We start from the raw sequence: 13,082 nt of genomic DNA on the forward strand, positions 1-13,082 counted from the left end.
GATCATGACCTGAGTCGAAATCTAAAGTCAGATGCTCAACTGACTGTGCCTCCCAGGTGCCCCATTGATGGCTTTTTCAAATAATAACTCCTCTCTGTTGAAGGATACTGTTTGTACAGAAAAGCATATGTATCCTAGAACAGGTGTAACTTGATGAATTTTCACAAAAACTCACCCATGTAATCAGAACCCAGATTTAAAAATAAAGTTACCAGGATGCCTGGGTGGTTTGAAAGTATGTTTCATGGCTCATACGTGTATGAGAAGAAGCTTCCTCTTAGATGAAAGCAGAAAGATTTCATCGTTTTCACCTGTCAAGGGGGTGGGGTTGGTGGCATCAGTGTCCAGTGGTGGCCAGGATGGAAGTCTCACATGCTGTTGGTCGAAGGCTATCAGCAGGTGGCCGGACACCCTGTGTGCACGTGGGAGTTTGAGGTTCCTGACAGCACCTGCGCCTTGGAGACCGTCGGGGCAGTGTCGATCGTTGCCTTTAGTCAGAAGCCTTGGGACTCAGATCCAAGGAAGGAGGCCCTTGATGGGGCAGTATCCTGTCCCTCAGGCAGCACTCAGCTGTTTGTGTGGGCACGGATGCTGTGGGTGGCACTCCGGGAGAAGTACAAGCTGAGGACCAGCGTGGAGGGTGTGGTCTTATTTTGTGAAAAGCAGAAATAAAGGCTGAGAGACATGTATGTGCCCCATGGGGGAGGGAAGAGCTCACTGTTCTGGAGTTCCCCTGTTGGAGTTGTGCCCAGTGCTCTCTTGCTTCTGCACCACTCGGGGGGCGGCAGGTGTGTATGCTTTGCTCTGCGTGAGGCTGGCCTCCTGTAAGTTCTCAGGGTGGCAGTGGGACAGACAGCAGGGTGGACGATACTGTCTGTAGAAGTAAGTGTTGACATCTTGAAGTGGGGCTGAAGGTGGTTTGTTTTTTTCATCTTAACAAACATCTGAGTTTTTGCTAAATATTATCTGAATTAATCACCAGGACGCTTTAGGAGGGAGATGCTGCCATCTCTGTTTTATGGGTGAGAAAGCCACAGAGAGGTAACTGCTCTACCAGATGGAGGCCTGTGCACTGGATGACAGAGCTTGTTCTGACAGCCTGGCCTTCATGGTGACGTGGGTGGGGGGGAGCGTGATTTGTCTGAGGACAGGGGCTCAGGTACTATATATGGGAGGAAAAGGAGGAAAACTTACCCTTCCATAGTTGTCATATATGTTGTGCTAAAAGTTTAGTGGCCAGTGGGCTCCCAGTCACCTTCTCTAAGCCTAGAGTTGATTCAGATCTCATACCAGCAATAAAGAGGCAGGTGCAGGGTGTTTAACTGTGGTCTTCTCGTTTGTTGTAGTCATGTGATCTTGTTTTAATTACCTTTTTAATATATGAAGCTGGGCCTTTTTTAATTCCACAGGTGTAGACTGAGGGAGGAAGGAAGGATTACCTAAAAGGGTTGAGGGAGGATAAAGCTTGTGGGGGCTCTTTCACTCGGCACGGCACCCTTCGCGGTGGCTGCTGCACCAGTAGCGCATGCCGGCTTGTTGCTGAGCGGTGTTCCGTGATGCGATGAACCACAGTTTGTTTACTCCCATCAGAGGACCGTGGAGTGGTTTCCCACCTTTGCCCGTTCCAAAGAAAGCTGCTGTGAGCATTCCTGGGCAGGTTTCTTTGTGAATGTAAGTGTGTGTTTGTCCTGGCCCAGCTTGGTCCTCGTCCTCTGAGACACGTGTGTGACTGTAGGAGAGACTGCCAGGATGATGTCCCAGAAGGCTGCACTTTTTTACCTTCCCACCAGCAGTGTAGGAGAGACCTCTTCCTCCTCATCCTCACCATTACTTGGTGTTGTCAGTCTTGTAAGTTTTACCCATTCCGGCATTGAGTGATATCTCATGGCAGTTTTAATTTGCCTTGCCCTAATGGCTAGTGAGGTTGAACATCTCTTCATGCTTATTTGCCACCTATATATCTTTGGTGAAGTGTTTTTTGTGTTTGTTTTTTTAGTTTTTTGCCCATTTTCTAACTGGATTGTTTGTTTTCTTACTGTAACCTTTATAGTCTGGATATGAGTTTTTTTTTTTTTAAGATTTTATTTATTTATTTGAGAGAGAATGAGAGAGAGCATGAGAGGGAAGAGGGTCAGAGGGAGAAGCAGACTCCCCGCTGAGCAGGGAGCCCGATGCGGGACTCGATCCCGGGACTCCAGGATCATGACCTGAGCCAAAGGCAGTCGCTTAACCAACTGAGCCACCCAGGCGCCCCAGATTTTATTTATTTATTTGACAGAGAGAGCACAAGCAAGGGGAGAGGCAGGCAGAGGAAGAGGGAGAAGCAGGCTCTCCACCAAGGAGGGAGCCCAATATGGGGCTCCATCCCGGGACCCTGGGATCATGACCTGAGCTGAAGGCAGTCGCTTAACCAGCTGAGCCACCCAGGTGCCCTGGATATGAGTTCTTTGATGATATGTGATTTGTAAAAATTTTCTCCTAGAAGGTGAACAAGGCAAAAGGATGGCCTGTCTTTTTAGTGTCTTAACAGGGCTTCTGGTAGAGCAGATGTTTTCAGTTCTGATGATGGGTATGTTCTGAGATGAGAGCTGATGGCATAGCAGATAGGCTGGGTGAATCCTGTGTTTCTGGCCTGAGCAACTGGGTGATACCATTCACTGCCAAGGGGAGGTCTGGGGAGGAGCTGGTGTGAGGTCTTATTAGAGATGCCCAGTGTGGGTACAGAGGGCAGCATCAGGAAGGTGGTGAGAGATGAGGTCCAGAGTGTAGGAAATGTGGATTTTGGAGTCATTTGGGAGTGTGTAGAGGTGAAGGTCACAGGCCTGGCTGAGCTTGCCTAGGCAGTAAATGTGGACAGAGAAGCACAGAGACGCTGTGAGTCTTGGTCTGGGGCATTAGACATGGGGATGTAAAGGAGAGTCCAGTATGGATTGAAAAGGAGCCCCAAGAGGTAGGAACAGGGAAGGGTGTGGGTGCTGGGTGCCAGGAAGGAGGCAGTCACTTAGGTTCTGCTCTGTCCAGTGAGGCTACAGGACTGACTGGTGTGCCTCATGAGGGAAGTAAAGAGGCAGGGAACCTGATGTCAGTGCACTCGAAGGGGGGAGTGTAGGTGGAGGAGACCAGGCAGCAAGTGTCAAAACCTTGCCAAATGGCATCCTTTCTAGCCCTCAACTAGAGCATTGGGAAGAATTACCTTGAAAATGTCACCAGAAGTGGGAGGGACCTCTGCTCTCCATGGCACATGCTGGATCTTTCCGTGGCAGGTGGAGCTGACCACCAAGACAGGTGCCCTGGGATGGATATACAGAGGTCAGCTGAGTACCATCAGCTGGTTGTTTGGCCATTTATATACACACAAATCAGGCACTGTTTAACTGGATGTGAGACCAGGGAGAGACCAGGAGTCTGTGGAGCTATTTTTAAATTTTATTCTTTAAAGATGTTTGGCTTGCATTACTTTTTTTTTAAAATAAATATACTTCAGTTATATCAAGGAAGCTATATTAAAGGTAAACCAGAGTATTGAACTGTAAACCTTTTCCTCCAAAATTTAATATCTCTGGCTCTTGTTTGCTCAGTAAAAAAGGTGATCGGATTCTTCAAAAGGAATGATTTTTCTTTCTTAATTAAGAAACAGCCACAAAATTACGTTGCTTAATGACCCAGATAGACCTGTGTATTTATTTGCAAAGGAATAATGCAGATTAAGTCACGTTTGAGTCTTTTTTCTCCTTATATTTGGCTGGTCTAAAGAACGTATTTATTTACTAGTGTTTTAAAGTCATGAAATGCCTTTTTGTGGTTTCATTCATTAAGCGAATCGTAACACATGCGGGGAGCTTGAAGTGGGCTTCTCGGTGGCTTCTCCACAGAAGATGAAGCTCTAGTGGCATTTGGGGACACTTGGGCTCTGTGTCCTGCTACGGGTGGGACACCATCCTCCAGTCTGGCAGATAGGTGCTGACAGTAGGCTTTTCTTTTTCAGGTGCACGTTCAGGTTCCCGAGCACAAACATCAAGATCACGTTCACTGCCCTGTCCAGTGAGAAGAGAGAGAAGCAGGAGGCCCCCGAATCCCCGGTGAAGCCTGTGCAGGCCCACATCTCGCCCCTGACCATCAACATTCCAGACACCATGGCCCACCTCATCAGTCCCCTTCCCTCCCCCACGGGAACCATCAGGTACAGCAGCTTACTTGGTGGGTGGGGGTCACCATAGGGTCGGGTTGCGGGGGCGTGCCTGCTGAGCCGTCCATGACCACATCCCAGTTTCATTCCTCACCTCCTGCCTTGGGACTTGCAGAAGCCGTCCTAAGTCACAGTAACGGGCAGGAGCACATAGCGGTGCCGCTCCCTTCTGGAGTGGACACGACGCGGAGAGGGAGGTGTGAGGGCGCTGCACATGCCATTCAGTTTTCGAACACCCTTTGCTCCCAGTTTCCTGCGTGTGAAACACAGTTCCCAAATGTTCTTGGTCTTCACTTAGGGACTCTCTGTATTTGAGTTTAAGTTGAAGGGGCAGGTGATTACCATTTTGGTCTAAACTCTGAGATATGTTTTCATTTGCATTTTGAAATTTTTTAGTTTGGTGCAATTTCTTTTTATTTTTAAGATCTTATTTATTTATTGGACAGAAAGAGTGAGAGCGCACAAGCAGGGGGAGCGGGAGAGGGAGAAGCAGGCTCCCCGCTGAGCAGGGAGCCCGATGTGGGCCTCGGTCCCAGGACCCTGAGATCATGACCTGAGCCGAAGGCAGATGCTTAACCGTCTGAGGCACCCCGAGTTTGCTGCAATTTCATGTAAATTCTGATGACTTATACTTCAGATTGATGAGTTTGATCACAGTGAAGCGACAAACTTGTGTTCGTCATGTCTTAAGAGAGACTGGGTGCTTTAGGGAGCAGAGGTGAGCGGCTTTGGGGCACACTGTCGGTGCAGAAGCCAGAAGCCAGAGTACAATGGTCAGGTTGTGCTGAGCTCTCAGGGGACAGTAGCTGAGGGTCAGGTCAAGAACAGCCACGGGATCGTGCTGACGTGTGTGCTTGGAGCAGGTTAGATTGCTGCGTGTGGTTGAGGTGGAACTCTGCTGTGAGGCATCAGTCCGCTAGGTTCTCTTGGCTCTCGGAAGAGGAGAGGCGTGATCTTGGCTGTGAGTGATGGAGATGGAGGTGCAGAATGAACACCGTGCTGCTCTCTTGATCAGGCCCCTGCCGTCCAGGTCTGTCCAGGGCACGGCTGGGCGGCGGGGTGGGGTTTGTCTCGTCTGCCCAAGCTGACGATGCGTGTGGCAGAGCCAGGGAGGGCACACGGAGAACTGGCGGGCTCTGGCTTACGCCTTTCAGCTGAACACTTCTATTTCCTGTCTTAAAAGTGAGCATCAGCAGTAGGCCCTCTGGGAGGCTGTGTGTGTGGGTTTATTTGTAAGTGGAGGGAGTGGTGAGTGGACTGGTTGTGCTCCTGCGGCCGCAGGCCTGGTGTCTTGCGTGGCAGCGGCCGTCGGCCCCTCCCTCCCCTGCCTCCTCCTGTGGCTGCTCTGCTGGCTGTCCCACTTAGCTGACTGCGTCTGCATGTGACTGTGTGGACCAGACAGCCACTGTGTCCATGCAGAGGCAGCCGTCGGCAGCCGCCAGCAGCCGCGTGGCCAGATTATTGCTCAGCACTGTGAAAGTACGCTAGTTCACAGAGGAAGAGGAGCAAGCCCTGTGTCCCACAGTGGGAGAGCAGCTGTGGAGGTGGCACCCCAACTCACTAGACAAGCGGCGTGGACACTCGGGGGGCCGGCGGGGGGAGGGAAACAGCTCCTGACCCAGCCTCTCCTCGCCTTCTGCTCTGTCTTCCTCTTACTTTCCTTGCTCGTCGTCCGTGCTCACGCCCCGGTCCCTCACACTGTGGCCAGCGTTGAGCGGTGTAGTGCCCTCACTGGGCAAGACAGCCGTGTGGGAGCCTGGCTGTGGACGGCCTATGGTGAAGCCGACTTGCCTTTTCCAGACCCAGCGTCCAGCCCTGTAGGGCCACTCACCTTCCCCGCGTCAGCACTTCTTACACGTTAGCTAGTCTTCAAGACGGTGAAGTGTAGGTTCCGCGCAGTCCTGCTGCTCCTCTCCCGGTACTTTGAGAGTGGTTCCTGGCCTGAAGTAAACACCCATCCATTGAGTGCGTGCTCCTGGGGGAGCGGCTGGTACTGCTGCGGAGGGTGCCAGGCCAGGAGCGTGTCGCCCCCTCCCCTTGCCTCTCCTGCTCCACTCTCAGCTCAGGTTTTTGGAGGTAACTCCTGTTTCTTAGGTATTTTTTCCAGAAATTTTCTGTATGTTTGCAATACTTGTCTTCCCCTCCCCCCTAAATACAACTCCGATCTAACCGCACATACTGTTGTATAACTGGATGGATTTCTTAGACTGTCTTACCTTGGTGTCCTGCTTCCGTGGCTCATTCTTTTTAAAGTCTGGTCCTGCATAGAAAAGGGAACAGGAGCTCAAATGTGTGGTTTGGGGAATCACCACAGATGAGTATGGATGGCCTTCAGTTATCACCGAGATCAAGAAGCAGCACCCCAGCCCTGCCTGGTGAAAAAAAAGCACACGTTTTTAAAAATGGGTTTCTTGGGTGTGCGGCTGGCTCAGCCGATAGAACATGCAACTCTTGATCTTGGAGTTGTGTGGCCCAGCCCCATGTTGGCGGTAGAGTTTACTTTAAAAATAAATAAATAAATAAATAATCGGGAAAAAATAGGTTCCTGTTTCTGTGTTTGGGGTGTCTTGTGTCCAACTGACCTGACACATGTGCTCCAGGGCCTGATGCTGCCTGGGTCCATGTCCACGGCCTCATCCCCTCTGTGTGCTGCCTGGGTTTGGCCTGGCCGCCTTCCTCTCTCTCCAGACTGTCCCTGACCTTTCTGGTGTAGCTGGAGGCCATGTCCTTGATGGGAAGGGAGTCAGCGGAGCATGTGCTCTGTGTCCCTCTGCCAGGCTGGAGCCCTGGGGCCATCACTTTTGGTTCGGTGTCCTTGGTAAGTTCCAGAACCATCGTGAGCCTTAGTTTCCTCACTGGTGAAACAGGTGGACCACCACCCCCTTTGAGAGTTTGTTTTCTGACTATGTAAAATAACACATGTGAAGCAGATACCTGATTTCCATGTGTTTCCTGGAGTGACCCTAACCTTCACAGAGAACTAGTGAGGCCATGTTCCATAGGAAATTCTGATACGCTCCTGTTTTGTACTTGAAATCAGAACGGGTCATGGAAGCACAGTGTGACATATGTTCTGTAATAGACTGATAGCAGTGACCTTTTCCCATCCACAGTGCTGCAAACTCCTGCCCATCCAGCCCCCGGGGAGCAGGGTCTTCGGGGTACAAAATGGGCCGTGTGATACCAGCTGACCTCAATTTAATGGCCGACAACTCACAGCCAGAGAATGAAAAGGAAGCTTCTGGTGGAGACAGCCCAAAGGTAAATGTTTTATAGCCCTGAAACAGAACCCAGGGGCCATAACACAGCCAGCTATCCTCACTTCATTATCTGCAGGTCTATGAACACCCCGACCAGGGCCTTTGAGAAGTGCACGTCAGAGTGGATGCATGGCTGGTTGTGGGGCCCCTCCCTATTGAGCATGTTCTTGGGGTGGGGGTCTTGAATTCTTTTGGTCATTTAGCACTGGGTGCTCCCCATTGGCAGCTGTGGACCCAGGTGTTGAGAGCTGAGCCGGTGAAAGACAAGAGAAGCCTGTGGTCCTCACAAGGAGATGTGCACTGTGGCCCAGGAAACTGTTCCTGGGATTTCGTCCTGCTGTCACAGATGTGGAAGGTTGTGCGTGCACTTTGTCTGAATGCATGTGTGCACAGAACACACATTTTTGAGATGGTCCACGCTGTGACCCTGCATATTTTTATTCTTTGACCCAGGAATGCCCCTTCTAGGGCTGTGTCTAAAGGAAATGGCAAAAATCTCAAACATTAGTTTATATAAAATAGAAAATTTAAAGCAGCCTAAATGCCCCATAAGAGAAGAATGATCAAGCAGGGGACTGTCATGCAACATAGCTAACAGTGTGGAAGTGTCCTTGGCATAATGCTGAGTGAAAAACATAAAGCAATGCATAATATTATTTTAATTACTTGTGTATAAAATGTAATGTATTTGCGCGGTAGAACACGGCATGGCCATGGAATGGATGTGCCGTAGCCATGCCCGTCTGCTGCAGCCAGGAGCCTCGTACACAAGGTGTGCTGGGCAGGGGAGGCAGGCACAAAGAGGCACCCCTCTGTAGGATTCCCTTTTGTCCATTTGCCTATTTAAAATCCGTCAGAACTAAATTGTATTTTTTCAGGATGCATTCTGAGATGATAAAACTTGTAATTAGTCACGAGATTGTGATTACTATAAAATGTCATGAATAATGGTAGAGGCTGTGGGCTCAGGGGGCATATGGAAGCTTCTGGAATGTGGGCTGTGTTCTGTCTTGATCTAGTGTTGGTTGTACTGACATTCACTTTATAAAAATTTGTTTTCAGCTGATAAGGATGTATTATGGGCTTTCCTGTCCGTGTTACATTTTTCAGTAAAAAAAGTTTTTAGGAACATAGAGAAGAAAGGTTAACAGGGAAACACACTGAAGGGCATAAGCGCAGTGAAGAAGGCTTCGTGTTCTCTCCCTGGTCCCTGGGGTGGTCTCCAGTGGTGCCAGTCTGCCTGGCCCTTTTGTGTAGAGCTCAGAGTGTGTCCACTCAGGACAGACGGGGCAGAGCCCAGTGTAAGTGCTCAGGAAATACTAGCTATTTAAAAGTGGGGTGCTGGGGTTGTAGATGATTCTGTCTTTCTTCGTGGAACATGTCCGCACCGCTGGCTGTCAGGACGGAGCATGGCCTGGGCAGCTAAAGTCCATGTTCCTCTCCTTAGCAGGTCTGTCTTCCTGCCTTGTCTGTCTGTCAGTCCTCTGCTTGTCTCTTCTTTTACTCCGTTTGTGTTTATCCCTAAGCAATGTCTAAATTGCTCATTTTTCAAACCTCATGTAACAAGTATTGTCTTGAATATGTTCTTTGGCAGCTTCCTGTTTGCATTCACTGTTATGCTTCGTGGTTCATTTAAGTTGATTCGTACATTCTCCAGTTCACAACCAGGGGTGGACCCTCTCCCCAGTGGGCTTATTGTGCACATGTATGTGGGGTTCTGAACTGTTACAGTGACAAGGAGCCACTTGTGGCCTGGAGTGCGCTGGAAGCAGGGATGTCCACGTTCTGCGGTGTGCACGGCGGCCCTGCACACTGGGGCGCTTGCCTGAGTGCCTGAGACGCCAGGGTCGGAGCCCGATGTCTGACATATGGTGCTCCCCTCTGTGGGGCTTCCTAACGTGAGGAGCTTCTCAGTTGATGGGATGGGGCGGTTCTGAGTGGCTGTCACTTTGGCCCTCGTGTGTGTGAGGACCCACCAGGGCCTGGGAGGGAGTCTCCTCCCCTCACCATCCTGACTCTTCACTTGATTGCTAGATCCATGTGACAGGCCTCTGGCCATGATTTAACATGTGTTGCCCTGGACTCTACTGAGGTCAAATAGCTTTTTTGTTTTCCTGATGTTTTTCATATTTGCCGTGTGGAGTTTCTCCTTACGTGGTTTTAATATTTGTTTTTACACTGCTGGTACACTTTTCCATTTGCTTCCTATAAACTTGCCAAATGCTTTTCAATCAGATTATATTGTTTTCATAGTAAGGAAAACTAAGCATTTCAGAGGAACACTTGAAAACATCAACAATCCTGAATTTTAGTGAACTTAAGTGAAAATTTTGATAACTTCAATAATCTCTCTTTTTTTTAACTTAAATACAGGATGATTCAAAGCCTCCTTATTCCTATGCACAATTAATCGTACAAGCAATTACGATGGCTCCTGATAAGCAGCTTACTCTAAATGGAATTTATACTCACATCACTAAAAATTATCCATACTACAGGACAGCGGACAAGGGCTGGCAGGTAAATCTGTTTCGGTTTGTTACGAAATGTTGCTGTGATATGTGGGTAGATGCTGATTGACAACTGAGAGAACATTTAAGCTGCTTCCCGTACCTTGGGCACAGGGCAAAGGTAGAGGGAGACCCTTTTTTGCTAAGGGAGGAGGAAGTGTTGGAGGCCACTGTCCCCACGCTCTGACCTCCACGCAGAGCAGAAGGCATAGTGGCTCTAGAAGCAGACCTCAGCCTGTGGTTTTTATGGTCACTGTCTCCACGGATGGGAAAGGCATGGATTATTTGAAAGGTTTCCCTTCAACCATTGCAGTTAACTCCCTGTGTCTGAAGTAAAGGAAAGTTAAAAACCCAGCCCTTTGCTTAGGCTCTCTTCTGTCTTCCTTATCTGCATCTGCTGGCGTACCTAGCTTCTCGAAGTCTACACAGAGATGGTTTTCAGACTTTTATCAAGGAACCCTTTCTTCAAAAGACCCTTTCCCATTGGGCCATACATGAGCACAGATAAATGTGGTGCTGCCCTGCGTAAATTGGGGAGCCCTCCTGCTTGTGCACCTGTGCTTTCAGATCAGCCCTGGGCTGTCTGGAACCTGGGCCTTCTCAGAGGACTCTGAAAAATCGGTGCATATTTCCTTGTTCAGCTTTTTAGTTTAGTTTTTAGACTTTGACACTGTAGTTTTTTTCTTCTTCTGTGTGTCTGCTTACTGGATGTATAGTAGGATCTCTCTAATTCAGGCAATATGGGAAAGGCAAATCTGAAATACAGAATATTAAAAACATAATAAAAGAAGAAACATAGGTTTGCAGTTCTTGAATTCATTAAGTCACAAGGAATGGCAACAGTCTTCCTTTCAGGCTTAGTGAGTAAATGATCCTTTGAGAAATGTGTTTGCTGAACCATAACCATAACCTAGTGATGGAGGTGGGGGGAACCTTTTTCTGTTTAATGAGGGGCAAAAACTTTTTTCTTCCTCCTGTAGACATATAAACATGTTATAATAAAAATAGTCCATCAGCCAAATCCTGAACATTTCCTTTGTAAGGGGTCTTTAGTCATGTAAGGGTCTTTGATTGTGGAAGGCACAAAGTAAGACCCACCCTCCCCTCCCAGCCTGGGGCATCTGCACCCTGCTTGCCTCCCTGTGCACGGCTAGGTGGCATTTCTTAGTTGGCAGTGAGGAAAATGCTGGATTTGGAGAACACTTTAATATCCAGCTACCTGGCAGGTCTCTCAGCACATTGGACAAGAAATCCTTGTGATACTGACCATATTTTAATCTAGAACAGTGAGGTTGTGCTTCAGAGAAAATGTAAAGCAGAGGAAGCAGCACCAGATGATAATCTATGTCCGTGTCTGGTGATTGTACCTGGAACAAAGCTCCTATGTGTGGGCAGGTGAGGTTTCAGAATGCCCTGTCAGGAGTGTGGTAGGGTTTCGTACAGCACATTCTGTGCAGAATTCTGGTGATTGGAAACAGCAGTTAGCTGGGCTTAATGGGAGTGAGTATTTCCGAAAAGCCTGGCCAGGCTTTGAATAATCTCTTTCCCTGTGTTTCCTTAACATCCATTGATGCGAGAACTGCCTCCAAGCATCATGTGGTTTTCTGGCCGAAGGGCAAAGGCCAGCTCTCCGGGGTGGCCTCCTCCTGGCTTCGGTCTTGTGGGGAGTTAGTCGGGTCAGGTGCGGTCCCCACGTGCACTGATTGCCCCTGGCCGCTGGAAGTGACTTCGTAGCATGCTGAGAGCGGAGAGAACAGACGTAACTGCTGCAAGGCAGGCACCCTCTCTGTTCAATTGACATTAATTTTTTTACTGGAACATCTTTTCTGTCTAGATCAAGGTCCGTAAGGGTGACTGTGCGCCTCTTGCCCATGTCAGGCTGTTCCTGAGACATTTCGCACCTCCTGGCTCCAGCATTTTAGCAGGAAAGGGATTTCCTGCTGCACGCCTCCCTTTAATTTATGGACATGCACTCAGTTTCTTTCTGTCCTCAGAGGTCCTTAGCTGTCCCCAGTACTGACCCACACGTGTCCTTTTTCTGTCATGAGAATTCTCTGAGGTACCCTTCCCAAAGAGACCATGCTTAAAGTCTTTGTATGTATGGAGACCTTATTCCCATTTCCTCACTCTTGGCTTAAAACAAAAAAGCCTTTCCATTTTGCAGCCTTGTTTCCTAAAAGAGCCCGATCTGTTTTCTTTGCTAGGATTTTCTTTGCATAGAGAGTAGGGGGAAGACTGTCACCTAAAACAGCCCATTTTTAAAATGTGGGTTTCCAGGGGTTCCTGGATGGCTTAGTTGTTTAAGCGTCCAACTCTTGATTGATTTCGGCTCAGGTGATGGTCTTGGGCTCGTGGGATCAGGTCCTGTGTCGGACTCCGCGCTCAGCGGGGTGTCTGCTTAGGGTTCTCTCTCCCTCTGCCCCTTCCCCCAGCTTGTGCTCTCTCTCTCTCTCAAATAAAGAAATATTTTTAAAAATTAAAAAAAAAATGTGGGTTTCCAGACTGCCTCCTGCCCTCCCCTCTGGGGTGAGGGAGGTGGCTGTGCGGGGAGAATGGGGCCTGGTGGGCTTGAGCCCCGTGCTCTGCATCAGTTCCTGGGAGGTGTGTGTGTTGACGCTCCCGCCATGCCCGTTCTGAGGACCTAATGGTCCACGGCTACCTCTCAGGCTTACTTGTGGTATTTTGCATTGTCTACCCATGGCAAAGCTTTTTGATTGGCCTAGAAGAAACTCTAGAATAAAACAAGATCTGACTGTGTCTGGAAAGGTGGCATGTTTCTTTCCTTTGGTTGCTTATTTATGCCAGAATGTTTTCTTACTGTTTATAATTATAATTTTACCCAGCCCAGAGTAGGGGTACTTGTTATGATTAGAAGATTTGAATTTGGGGCCTTTGGGCCTCTGAAAGGACCAGAGCTGGTTTCTTGAAATAGCGGGAGTGCTTTGGGTTCACCTCATTCTACACATTGAACTCTCCTTCTGGAAGGTACTTGACATGTCCTCATCAGTTTCTTTAGGAGTCCTTAGTAGAGCGTTCAGTGTGATTGGGACAAACAGACAGAAACTAGAGTCTAGGCAGGAGTGCCAGAGGTGCTCATGGAGGACAGTGACCAGCTCTGCACCTTTC

General features: G+C 48.9%; 1 protein-coding gene across 3 annotated transcripts in view; it reads left to right on the top strand.

Annotated features, from left to right (window-relative positions):
* FOXK2 (forkhead box K2) overlaps window positions 1-13,082 on the top strand; it is a 65,631-nt gene that overhangs the window by 37,291 nt on the left and 15,258 nt on the right. For all 3 annotated transcript variants that reach the window (XR_010408647.1, XR_006793173.2, XM_045888210.3), the window contains exons 2-4: window positions 3,986-4,180; window positions 7,300-7,447; window positions 9,820-9,966. Coding sequence is in view for 1 of the 3 variants with exons in the window: in XM_045888210.3 (XP_045744166.1) it covers window positions 3,986-4,180; window positions 7,300-7,447; window positions 9,820-9,966 (490 nt within the window). In the remaining 2 variants the exon portion in view is untranslated. The remainder of the gene's footprint in view (window positions 1-3,985; window positions 4,181-7,299; window positions 7,448-9,819; window positions 9,967-13,082) is intronic.

This window comes from Mirounga angustirostris, unplaced genomic scaffold, assembly GCF_029215605.1.
Source record: "Mirounga angustirostris isolate CCGP_5_RB_7025 unplaced genomic scaffold, mMirAng1.0.hap1 SCAF_17, whole genome shotgun sequence".
Classification (NCBI taxonomy): domain Eukaryota; kingdom Metazoa; phylum Chordata; class Mammalia; order Carnivora; family Phocidae; genus Mirounga; species Mirounga angustirostris.